The sequence below is a fragment of the Hypanus sabinus genome, chromosome 20, assembly GCF_030144855.1.
Source record: "Hypanus sabinus isolate sHypSab1 chromosome 20, sHypSab1.hap1, whole genome shotgun sequence".
Taxonomy (NCBI): domain Eukaryota; kingdom Metazoa; phylum Chordata; class Chondrichthyes; order Myliobatiformes; family Dasyatidae; genus Hypanus; species Hypanus sabinus.
Window position 1 is genome coordinate 17,154,821 of NC_082725.1, and position 12,647 is coordinate 17,167,467.

General features: G+C 39.5%; 1 protein-coding gene and 2 long non-coding RNA genes across 4 annotated transcripts; 2 read left to right on the plus strand and 1 right to left on the minus strand.

The window, feature by feature from the left end:
- Positions 1 to 2,984: 2,984 nt before the first annotated feature.
- LOC132378327 (uncharacterized) lies at positions 2,985 to 6,881 on the plus strand. The gene is made up of 2 exons (XR_009506978.1): positions 2,985 to 4,866; positions 5,311 to 6,881. It is a non-coding gene; the product is annotated as an uncharacterized LOC132378327 (long non-coding RNA).
- On the minus strand, positions 6,839 to 7,787 carry LOC132378326 (uncharacterized). Its single transcript, XR_009506977.1, has 2 exons — positions 7,064 to 7,787; positions 6,839 to 6,927 (listed from the first exon to the last, which is right to left on the minus strand). It is a non-coding gene; the product is annotated as an uncharacterized LOC132378326 (long non-coding RNA).
- An 8-nt stretch (positions 7,788 to 7,795) lies between these two features.
- irx2a (iroquois homeobox 2a) lies at positions 7,796 to 12,056 on the plus strand. Of its 2 annotated transcripts, XM_059945144.1 has the most exons (5): positions 7,796 to 8,183; positions 9,059 to 9,467; positions 10,058 to 10,741; positions 11,016 to 11,079; positions 11,374 to 12,056. In XM_059945144.1, the coding sequence occupies exons 1-4, from the start codon at positions 7,947 to 7,949 to the stop codon at positions 11,057 to 11,059; spliced, it is 1,374 nt and encodes a 457-aa protein (XP_059801127.1). In that variant the 5' UTR covers positions 7,796 to 7,946; the 3' UTR covers positions 11,060 to 11,079; positions 11,374 to 12,056. The 2 variants fall into 2 exon arrangements, with proteins under 2 accessions (XP_059801127.1, XP_059801126.1); XM_059945143.1 differs by lacking the exon at positions 11,016 to 11,079.
- Positions 12,057 to 12,647: the final 591 nt, after the last annotated feature.

Consider the following 12,647-nt stretch of genomic DNA (forward strand, 5'->3'; position numbering starts at 1 on the left):
TGAGACAAAGAGAAACAAATTACCAGCTATTTTTAGAAAATGTATGGGAAGTCTTGGGGTGATTTGCCTTTAAATCGACTTTGATACCATTGTAATTATACTCCACAAATGCTAAGTCTAAGTACAATACTTGGGACTTCTTTGCTCCCGGGACTGATTGGACTCCAATTCTTGTGTTACTCTATAACTGCAGCGAAATTCTCTGGCGTGTTTTCATATCGTTATTGGAAGAACAGAATGACGATAGACACCAGCTTACTTCATTCTTGTTTATACTTTAATTATATGTCAAAATTCATGTTACATTGGCCATGGAATAGGAAATACCCATTCACTTTGACATGACGATGTTCCTGGTACTGTATTTAATCTGTTGAAAACAATTATATCAATGAACAGCAAGCATTTATCCTATGTAGCGAGATAAGGTTTATACCAACATGGCGTCAGGACAGCCCCAATGGACTTAGCAAACGAAGCATCTGATATTTATGTTACCATAATATGACTCTGCGGTTTTTTTCAGATTTTGAATACGAGGTTGATTATGGTAGAAGTCTATAATTTCGCCAGGACTAACGTTAGTGTAATTCTGAACAGTTTGTCCAATCTCATTTAATAAGAAGAGAATATTTAGCAAAACCCTTTCAAATATTTGCACACGTGCTTAACTCTCTGGTTAAAATTGACAGACCGGTGCTTTATAAGAATTTGCTCTCACATAGAAAAACTATTCAAAACATCTCAGCATTTATAAGCATGCGATGCAGGTTAAATACCTGGAAAATTGTTACTTATCCTAAACTTTTACCTGAAATCTTCACATTATTGATGGGACATACAAACACGTCTCAATTTATTAGACCAGATAGCTAATTGAACAATTCTTGATGCTAAGGGCTGAAATTTTTGTAATGTCAACCGACTTCAATGTAAGCAGTGAAGAAAGTTTTAGATTCAGGTCTATAAATTAGATTCTAGGTTATCTGAAAATAACCACAACCACTCCTCTCCCCCAACCCCGCACATATACAAAACCGTGTAAACCATGAAATGGAGAATATGCTGATGGAGAAGGAATAAATGTCATTTTGTTGCAGAGAACGTTATCGTATTTCAATATGAGATGTGTTTTCAGCATTTGACTCACTGTAGCATGAGTCCTGAGGACATATGCATGGAGTCTGTTTTGAATGTACTCAGCGCAATTGAGAAAATGATTAGTCTATATGACTGGGGGGGGGGGGGGGGGGAGGGCGACCTGCAAATCAGAATTGACTTCACTGTGTTGTGCCCTGTGCAAGCACTCCGTTTTGCCCCCTCACCGTCATGCACACCATCCTTATTGTCTGCCAAGTTGTGTTCAGCACTGCTGTAGTTTCAAATAATAACTGTGTTTTATCTGCATACAGAATTTTCGCGAGTGTTATTTGACAACGCAAAGCTAGTCACATGATTTATAGACGTGATGAAAGCAAATAGCGAGGAGGAAGTTTGTAAGTTGGTGTCGAACTCCTAGCAGTTAAAACCTTTATTTATAGTAATGCAACGCAGGCTGACGTAGCTTTGTGTTACTTGTTGCATATAATTTGAATTGGTGATATTTACTGATTGTTCTTTCTCCAAAATGCAAGGGTAATGTATTCCCTTATACTAAAACAGCTAAAACCTAGCTGCGTAATTATAGTCACACACGTTGCTGGAGGAAGTCCGGAGGTCAGGTTGCATCAACGAGGGGTAATTAATAGTTGATGCTTCGGGTAGAGGCCCTTCATTAGGCTGCCGTACTGCCGTACGCTCTTTTGCGAGGTGAAAGCGAATTATGTGAGGAGTACGTCAGTGAATCCATTAAACCCCAATTTAATTCATCAGAGAAATCAAATTATATAGTTTTCTGTTAGGATTCTATATGCTTTGTGGTAGTTGAGTTGGCAAGACTTCTATAACGTGGGCCACTGACTCCTGTGATTAGATGATGTCAGGTTCTGTCAAAATAAAGTGACTGCAGGTCACTTTAATATTTCCAAGAAAGGTGTAAGGAAACTATTTCCATTTGATATTGTGGGCCAAGACTAATACGGTAATATGCCATAAACAAAGAAAAAATGTTTAGGCTAAGGCATTAATGGACATTGTACAACTAACAGTTTCAAAATTTTTCGAATGTCTGTTGGCACAGTGTATTACACATAGGAAATCTGAACCAAGAGTTACAATTACTCGAAATTGAGCAGAACGAGAGGAGCAATTCTGCTAAACTGAGTAAGAGAACAAGAGTATTTTAGAAGTACAGTACTTTGGTGAATATTAAAAATTTCAAACTTAATTTATTTCATTAAATGGTCAGCGTGCTGTTTAGTAATGTTATAAGTAGCTATTTGGATGTTATTAAAAGTTAGAATGAAGGACAACAGTTGGTTTCAATACTCTGTGCAATTTTACTGATAACTATACAAAATAAATCAGCCTCAGTTTGGGAATGGACTTTCCTCGGATCGTCCGAACACAAGTTTCTACATTAGAGCGCAAGATGTTTCACGTAATATCTTCAAAAGCGAGCTGAAAGAGCTTATAAATTATAAAGAAATAAAGCATTCGACAGGTTCTTTTGTTTTAAACTCATACCACGTACGATTCTTTTAACAACTGTAGAATCATGGAATGATTTTAAGGCCACCTTTTCCCTCTTCAGAACAATTCGTTCTCGACACTTCCCTTTGTTACAGAATATACATTTTAGTTTCTCAAAGGTGTTGCATCAACAGGTGGAAATTTCATTTATACCTTGAATGATGATGATGATGATGATGATTATTATTATTATTATAGATAAAAATGCTATCAGAAGCACACAGAAGTCTGCCAGTATGATCTCGGCGAAATCAGAAACACTTAAATAACTTGGCACCGCATACATCCGGAACTCTCTCAACAGTGAAGTTTCATTCCTTATTGTCCGAAATCTCAATGGATCCGCCTTCCAAGAAAATAAGGGTACAATTGTGTTTAAATATCATATTTGCATAGTCACATTTCACTATCAGTAATGTTGATGTTAACTATATAAGCAGTAAACGTATTGGATAAGCATTGGAATTAGCAAATTCAATTACATGCATAAAACTGCAAGCATTCACCTCTGCGACTCGTTACGCTATTTAATAAACCAGTGCATTTGAGAACAGCCGCGGAGAAAATAGTGTTTGATTTAGATGCGTTTAATGTAACTCATCTTTTTGGATTCAGGTAACAAATACTAAGGGGAAAATGTAAAGCTATTTTGATCATATCTTGGAAATTCAGTTACGTCCTATTTCATTGGTTGAAATGTTCATAGGCGGGTTATGCTTAATCGGTAGGCGCATCAGTCGTCCTTCTTCTAGCGCCCTCTCCCCACGGCTTCTGTCAGTATAGCCTGAGCATTTATCAGTTGAAATTTAATATTTAGTACTGTAGAAGATTATGTATTAAAGTTCTGGTATTCTAATTACTATGGAGAGCTCTGAATCTTGTTTTTTTTAAAGAGTAACCAACCAGACAAGAGTCCTAAAGGAATTGAAGATATAGAACGTGCTGAAATACATGCTTCTTTCTTCCCGTTTTAAAAGCATTATATTTTTATTTTCCTTTTTTTTTACATTTCTCTCTGCTCGTGATTTTAGAACGAATCACAGAGAAAGTCCCAAATCAATAGGCATGCGAGAAGCAACAAGTCAGCCTCAGTTTTGCACTTAGTTCAGATTACGATCCATTCCGCCGCTTCTCTGTTTCTGTATTCATTGGGAAGTGTTCATTATGGGGCAGCTTAAGCAATAATAGTCGGAAATAATACTTGATTGTTCTTGTTTCAAAAATCGGAGCTCCTCTTCTGTGCCTCCAGTTTCTGACTTTGAATTAATGCAGGACTTCAACTGAAATTAAATCCTACAACATGTTTAGTAATGCGTGAACATTTGCAAAGTATGCGTAGCATACTTAAAGTACTGGGAATTCTAAATCCGAAAATTCCGGTCACCATTTTTCCGGTCAAAGCTACTTTTCAATTGACCACTATAAAGCGGAAGCTTCACTCAAAGGACTGGGCCATATCTAATTCAAGCAATATTTCAATTATAAAATTCGCTTCTGTTCAAACGAAAGTGAGAGGTTTAGTTTGATTTAAGCAATCGAAGATATACAATTCAGCGGGGTCTGTTAAGAATATTTCAACGAATTAATGCAGTTGTACCCTGTAAAACAGCATGACGAAAATCACGTTACTATGCGAAAAGACGGGAAAACGAAATTTAATTTTAAAAAAGATTGACCATGGAATGTTCAACAAACAAGATACACGTGTAGAAACACAAAAGATAATTTATTTAAATGACAGGATCTTGAGTATACATGAAGAAACTTTCTTTCTATAAAACAATAAAACTATGTTTAAACAATGTTTGCGCTGGTATGAGTCTGTGCTAACCACTTACAAAAGCTTCAATCAATAATGGCCCAAAGATTTAAACTTTTCTTGCGCCTAATTTTGTGAATTGCGTGTCTTCTGGTTTGCGAATTGTGCGGAGCCCCCGTCTATTTGGTCTGCATAGCAACGGGCCCCAGTTAAAGATACTGTTCATAGCTTCCCACTGTAAATCATAACTCTGTCTCGGTCAGTATGAAGTTCTTGCTAGAAATTTCACCTTCACTGACAATGAAGTGTTAACTAATTATAGAGGGAATAAGAGCATGGGGGTGGGGGTCGTAAAAGGGTTACTGGTATAGGTCTTCCTCCTTTCACTTCTGCGTGCTCTTCAATTCTCGAAAACAAGTCTATCATTTAGGATTCAGCCCCGAGCACGAAGCACTTCATGAAGCAGTATGGTAAAGGTGGACGTGTTAATATTAAATAATTACAATTTTGGGAAAAAACTTTTTTTGTAAAGTAATATTAGACATGGCGATTGAAATGTTAAGCGGTAGACTATTCAGGGTCATACTAAAACGGGGGTGTGGGTGTGGATGTTAAGTTCATGTACTAGTTGTAAAACTGTTCTCAGTGTAACAGTGTGATAATGAGCTGAGTGTTCATTAATGCAATTTAATGCGAGAGAAGACGAATTACAACGGGACAAGCCTCCTGTCATTGCGAGTGTGAGTCCCAGGAGTATGCACGCAGGGTTTACTAATCTTGATTGCAATTGTATTTGCTAGTTATCTTGATTGCAAATACACGCACCCGTGTATGGATGACGGCTTCTATTTAAACAGAGCGAGAAGAAAACCTTAAAACCGTGAGCTGCCTGTTAAAATATCCCCCATTTGCGTATGCAGAATTCCTCGATGCTTTACATATTCAAAAAGGCAGCGTCTGTCTCAGGTGACATGTCGATCTCCCATTAAAACGCTTGGCACATTGCAATTATTAGAATGAAAGAAATGAAACGGTAAGTAGAGATAGATCTTCACAGCGCAACGTAATGACAACTGGAATTTAAATAGTCTGTATAGTTCTGTTGTGAGTCCTAGGTATACTAAAGAAGGGATTATTCCGTTTGATTTTATTTTGTTTTGTTCTTGGATATATCTGCTCAGCTCTAAAACCAACAGAATTCCCCCCCCCCCCGACCGAATGGCTGTAATTATATCAAAATCGTTTTATTTAATCCGTATCACAATAATCAATTTATAAACTGTTTTGAATCACCCACACAATACAGGCCACTTACTGGTTTAGGGAACTGATGGAGGCGATGTTAGAGGGGCTACATTAAGATTACAAGGTACGCTATCATCCACTAGTAAATGTAAACAGTGCAGAATATTAGGTCAGGCATGCGGGAGTCGCGTTTGCACGGACTAGAACAGAGGCTTGTTACTGCGTGAATGGATTCACCCAGATGTAACCGAACCGAGAGAAAGTAATCACAAGAAATCCTAAATCTCGAATTATATTTCAATACCAAATCCATATACTAAGTACTAAATATTTTGCCTGCATCTGTTAAAGAATCTTTCGTTTACAAATATTCTCTCAAAACGCAGGAGTGATTTGATCCATGATCAGACTTGCAAACAGACAGTCCGGTTGTGATCCACGTCAATGCGATTAGAATTAGGTTTTCGGTGACTCCCATTAAATCCAAGTTATTTTACCACCACGTGCGTAAGTGTTGTTTTAATAATATATAGAGATAGCTTGCCAGTCGGTGCAAGGCTCGTAACGTCGCAGCCCAACCAACTTGTTTTACGATGGCGTTCTCTCAGCCAGCGCAGTCTGCGCACAATCCATCAGCTCCCTCTCCCCTCAGCCCCTGTCCGACTGCCAAGTTCAAATTACTTCGCCATTATTCTTTCCCTCATTTGACCCTTTTCACCGACACGAGCTGGGAATGCACTCCTCTCACTTTACCGCCTGTTTGGTTCAAGTTCGTTAAAACGTGCCCCAAAGCTAGCCAGCGAACGTTTAATTTCCATTTCCCCTCTTTTGCTCCTGACACTCCCTAATACACTCCAGCCTTCTCTAATTGATTGATTTTTTTTTCAAGCTGATATCTCTCACTAATTTCCAGGACTCCGTTAAACGCGCACGTCTTTTCCTTTGGCTGCTATGCAATTAGTCTTGCGAACAATCTTAAACAAACGTTTAGCAACGTCAGCTTGTCCAACATCATTTCCACACACGTCAATCTAGATTCATTTTTTATTTACAATCCCCCATTATTTCTGGCGAATTGAAATTCTAATATTGCCCGTCGAATTTTAAGTAACTATGTGTAATTTTCGCTGTGGGAAATCTGCTCTCCCCGAAAAGCATTTCAATACTCGCCAAAGCAGAATATATTCCACGATCCCAGAGCCGTTTGTTCATTATTCATTTATTTTAAATGTATGTGGAATCAAATCTAGACCATGATAGAAATAGCCAGTCGAAGAGGTTTGACGAGAAATCTGCTGACAAAAAGGGCGAAAAGAGAATTTCTAAAATTAGTAAGAACAGCCATAAATGAATCACCGATTAAATACAACAAAAAACATTTTAAAACTCTACATATGCCAAATGAATGCATGAAATTGCACAGGTTACCTGCAATTGTGTCAGATTTATTTAGAAATGGCGAGCATTAAGTTGTGTTGGATAGTGCACTCCCAATGTTTCTCACTTTGAGGCATTCAGTGGAGTTAAGACTCTTTTAGGAGTAGCATCGGCGTCGGTTATTGTTTGCACACTTCCCCGGTGCATTGCATCGTTCTAAAGGATGTTTCAAAAGGGGCTCCCAGGAAGAACGGCAGTGTGCGGCAGCGGGAAACTGCAGCCCTGCAAAACAGAATCGCTCAGACTGAGGGAAGAAAGGGCAGAGAGAAGGGAACGAGAGGCAATTAAAAGAGAAAGGGCAAGAACTGAGAGGTGTGTGTGTGTGGGGGGGGGGGGGAGATAATGCGGTGTACAGAGCAAGGCAGGCGGCGAAGGAAAGGGAAAGAGAAAATTCGCAGCGGCATTTAACCGTTTCAGATGAAGCACCGCGATGCTGAAACCAAATGAAAACGGAAAGGAGGAACTAAGAGAAAGAGGGGCTGCGGAGAGTGGTCCCTGGCTGAGAGCTGAGAGCCTGCGGCCGCTGGTTGACTGAAGCAACCCGGAGCTGGCAGGGCCGGAGGGGGGCGGGTGATGATATGTAAATAAGCCACCTGATTGACAGTCGCTGCCCGCCGCCACTCTATCTAACCAGAACTCAGCAGCGGCGCTTAGCAAAAGCACTCAGGCTCTAGAGCAGCTCCTGCGGCTCCATGCAGACACCTTCCTAACCCAGCACTCAGCCAAAACGGGGGGTGGGGGGGGGGGAATCTCAGCTCTATGCTGGTTCTTTAGTAACAATCGAACTCTCTCCTTTCTCTCCCTCTCTGTCTCTTTCTGTCTCTTTTGTTCCTTTTAAAAATATACAAATCTTGTTGTTTTGTTTTGGAAAGCAATGTCTTATCCTCAGGGTTATCTATACCAGCCAGCAGGGTCGCTGGCTCTTTACTCGTGCCCAGCATACAGTGCCTCCGCGCTGACCGCCCCGAGGAGCGACGAACTGGGCAGAGCCTCGTCCGGCTCCGCGTTCAGTCCCTACGCAGGCTCGGCAGCATTTACAGCCCCCTCTGCAGGCTTCACTAACCCGCTTCAGTATTCAACTGACCCCGCAGCTGGATTCCCGTCCTACATGGTACGTCAATAAATTTAAAATGACTGCATTTATGGAGTTGATATAATTTTTAATTTGAATTTATTTTTAATTTGGAAGATTTTGGCTTTAAGGAAGTTTCGTTTTAGAAAATGTTTGAATGCGTTGTTAAATTTAGCACGTAGCTTAATGGAAGGGAGATTGAGATACCAATAGGCAATCCCAGTCACTGCGAATTGCGTTTTTATTTTGGTAACAAAACGCATGCACAAAGAGAAATGATTTGGTTCTAATCTAAAGGAAACATTTAACTAGTTTTGAAAAATCCGTCACGACAGAGGACATCTGTTCAACTCAAAGAAAGTTTAACGATGGGCGGGGGTTGGGGAGTAGGAGATGCGAGCATTCGAGGGGGAAACGTGGCGAAATGCAGACGGTGAAAGTTAAAGATTGCTAATTTTCGGAAGTAAAGCCGGGTGGTAATTGTATTGCCGCTTCTGCATATAATTATAAAAGGTCGGAAGAAGATGGCTTATGTGCTTAGGTCCGCATAACCAAATCAAAGCAACAGCAAAGTAGCAATGTCCGTGAGAATGAATTGTTTGTTTTTAAAAAATGCAACTAGATTTATTGTTTGTAACTTGCTGCAAGTGGTTTGAAGATAGTGTAGGAAGGAGGCTCGTCGCCATGTTTTAAGTGCCCTGTAAATAGAACTCAGATAATTAAAATAAAAAAGAGTATAGCATTATCGATATTTATTTGAAACCACGCGGAAACTAATATTAGAATAATGAAACGAATTGAATAGAATTTCAGTTCAATTAATACAAAAATCTTTTTATTATTTGTAATTTGTTACTTGGAATTCATTGCATAAAATATTGCAATAACGATGGGGTATTTTGTTGCATTTTAAGGGTTCACCGTACGATGCCCACGCCACAGGGATGGCAGGAACCCTCAGTTACCACCCTTATGGCAACGCTGCTTACCCTTATCAACTCAACGACCCCGCTTACAGGAAGAACGCCACCCGAGACGCCACAGCCACCCTCAAAGCCTGGCTCAATGAGCACAGGAAGAACCCCTACCCCACCAAGGGGGAGAAGATCATGCTGGCCATCATCACCAAGATGACCCTGACCCAAGTCTCCACTTGGTTCGCCAACGCCAGGAGGAGGCTCAAGAAGGAGAACAAAATGACCTGGGCCCCTAGGAATAAGAGCGAGGACGAGGAGGAGGAAGAGTTGGGGGAAAGTGAAAGAAGCAAGGAAGAAAGTTCTGAGAAAAAGCATGACCACATCGAAACTTCAGCCGAGGATGAAGGTTTGTGATAATGGTTTATGTCCTTCTTAACCATTTCCTCCTAGTCACTGTTGCGTAATTGTGACTGACAAGATCAACATTAAAACACATATTGAATGGATATTTGGCACATTCATGCTGGTGGGGCCACGCTGCACACACTTTGTGCATGCAAGCAGGCTTAAAGCTGTAAGAATCACCTCCTCAATGGATATGACTACTTTTAGACAAATTGACTGCACAAAAGATTTAGTGGCTTTCGCCACATTGATAAATGCTTGTTCCAAAGTAGAGATGTTAAATATTGCAACGTTGACTCTCCTATTTAGATAACCAGTCTCCCATAAAACCTTTATTTTGAACAGAAGGGGACTTAACCAATACAACAATGCTATCAATTACGTAACGTTGTGATACGGTTGTGTGATCGGTATAATATCCATTAAAACTACTTGTACACAATTACAGATGTATGCTATTTTTTGCCTGTGTTTAAATGATTGTGTATCGTACACTGAGGCCTTTTTGATGGTATACTGGACGTTTTTTTTAAAATGTAAAGCGGGACAATCGGACCCATTGAATCAAAAGCTCTTCGTGTTTTGTTCCAGGTATTAGTTTGCATGTCGACACGCTGACTGACAGCTCCTGTTCCCCAGAATGCGAGGGGGATAAAGTGAACAGAGTGGAGGACAGCATTTGCGAGTCTGGATCGGAATCGAAGGAAAAATGTGACAATTGTATTGTTGATGACGATGATGTTGACGATGATGATGGTGGCAGCGATGAGGAGGAAGAGGATCGGGAGCTATCCCACAAAACTATGAATTCCTCGCCTCTCGCTAGGGTGGATGCCACACTCCTTAGTGTTCAAGAGGAAGAGAGCTCGGGGAGTGGAAATAAAACTCGCCTGAACAGTATCATCTCTTCAGCTTCACAAACTCAAGTCAGCAAACCCAAGCTCTGGTCTTTAGCGGAAATCGCCACCTCGGATATTAAACAGCAGATCGGTCAGATATGTTCTTCTTCGCCGAACTCCTCATCGTCATCGTCAAGCTCAACCTACCCCGCCACTTCAATCCTTGGCAGGCCCATTTACTATACGTCCCCCTTTTACACTAACTATACGAACTATGCTAACTTTAATCACCTGCAAAGCCAAGGCATACTGCGGTACAGCACCAACGAGACTGTCTTAAACACTTCTGTACACAAGCAGAACACAGACTCTCTGAAAAGTACCAATTCCCAGCTAGAGCAGCACTTCAGAGCCACGAACTACGACTCCAAAAAAGGTACGTGCTGATGCAAGCTTTCTGTTTCCAATGAAAAGCTGGCCGTGAACCATAGTCACCAAACACCCTTAAAAAAGCAACTGCTTCAGTTATAAAGCCCTGCTTGAGTTATAAAGCCCCGCTTCAGTTGACACATACTTGAGCTGGGTCCGTCAAATGTTATTGATTGCTCGAGAATTAAAATTGTACTTGCATTCTTAGTTAGTCGTAGGCTGGTAGGTACATAGAGAGAGAGAGAGAGCTGTGACTAAATGCTGGTTGTATTTTTTGACAGACCCCAGTGACGTCTGCAGAGTAGGAGTGCAACCATATCTATAGATGTTTTATCAGCAGTGCAAGTAAGTGATCGTATGCATTAAAACATCTAAATCGAGAAGTTTAGAATCAAAGTACTGAAAACAAACGAGGGAATACACACAAAAGAAATAATGTTCTAAATGAAAATTGCATCCTTGGTTAAGGCCGTTAATTTATCGGTAAGAAATGTTTAGATTATAAGGAGACTGACCCCTATCACAATTCCTACAATATTTAAAGAGAGATGTGGTTGGTGTCTTTTAAACTGTGACAGCCGTGTGATAACAATTGAAGGAGTTGGTTGACTGGGTTTTTTTTATTTCCTTGGTCTGCAGGTAGGTGTCACAATTGCTTTGAAAATGTCAGCGAGCCATCCCCCCAGCTATTAAGCAAAAAATGTACATAATACCGGATCACATCTCGTGCCACTGTATAGAGAAGACCCACAGAGCACTATTTTAATTCCACAGATTATGTTATTAAGAGAGCAAATCCGTGCGACATATCTGTGCGTTTGTTGGTTAATTATTCTTCTGTATATGTGACTTTTGGGAAATAATGTCTTCTCAGGTTTTCTTCACTTGATCCGTTTATTTGCCACGTTCTAGGTGTAATGCGGCTTTATTGTAAAACTATTTGTAGATATACAGTAGAACAATGTGATTGAAGAACTTGAGTATCTGAAATGTGGAAAACATTTGATATTTATTTTTGTAATGATGACATAAAGCTTCTAGTAATTTATGCAAGTTGTATTGCAATGGAAACTGAACATTTTGTAAATAAATCTGCTTGTTATTTTGGAAACGTGATGACAATTACAATCTGTTTGGTTGTTATAAGCACTCTTTGCTAATTTATATCTTTAAAAATGTAAATAAAATTGACTAGCCTGTAACTGCAATTTCTTCAAAACGTTGTTTGAATTATTCGGCGTTACTTTTACAAAGTTCATTTGTCATTAAAATATTTTATTTTGCTTTGATTATGGAATATGAATTAAACATCTTTAAACATGCGTTTGATATTTACTTCAACTCAAAACTGTTATTTATTTTTTGAGAGTAGGCAGCAAAGCTGAGAATAATATCAAACCTTCGTGGAAACTTCAGTATTCTACTCTGTTGAATATTTAAACTGGAGCCAAAAGCAGATATTCATTACGTATTTAAAAATAGCATTATCCAGTTTCAGGATTATAGGGCGCCGATGTATTTGATAATTGTTGGTTTGGCCGATACTGTTGAGTACCTGAAATATAAGGTAATCAACTGGGATACATTTTATGTTCCACTGATATAAATTCCAACTTCCACTGACCTTTCCATTACAACTGTTTTGGAAGGGTACATCATTGATGTAGATAAGCTTGCATACCACGTAATAGCAAAGGTTCGGTTTTTCCCCCCCGAAAATTCCATGAATTGGGGATTCGGAAGCCAGAGGGCAACTCGATACAATACTGATGTAATAAAATATATTTAGGAAAAAACAGAACATAACAAGTTCTATTTTTTCTTTCATTCCTTTTTATTTGAATGGCCACGATATATTCGGTGGCAAGAATCATTTTGTTAAAGGAAAAGTAAAGATATGCAATTAATTATAA

Bases quoted from the DNA above. Each gene is read 5' to 3' on its own strand.
- irx2a (XM_059945143.1), top strand. From the start codon at position 7,947: ATGTCTTATCCTCAGGGTTATCTATACCAGCCAGCAGGGTCGCTGGCT. The intron at 9,468-10,057 runs GTTTGTGATAAT...GTTTTGTTCCAG, and splicing joins AACTTCAGCCGAGGATGAAG to GTATTAGTTTGCATGTCGAC. The intron at 10,742-11,373 runs GTACGTGCTGAT...CTTGGTCTGCAG, and splicing joins GAACTACGACTCCAAAAAAG to GTAGGTGTCACAATTGCTTT.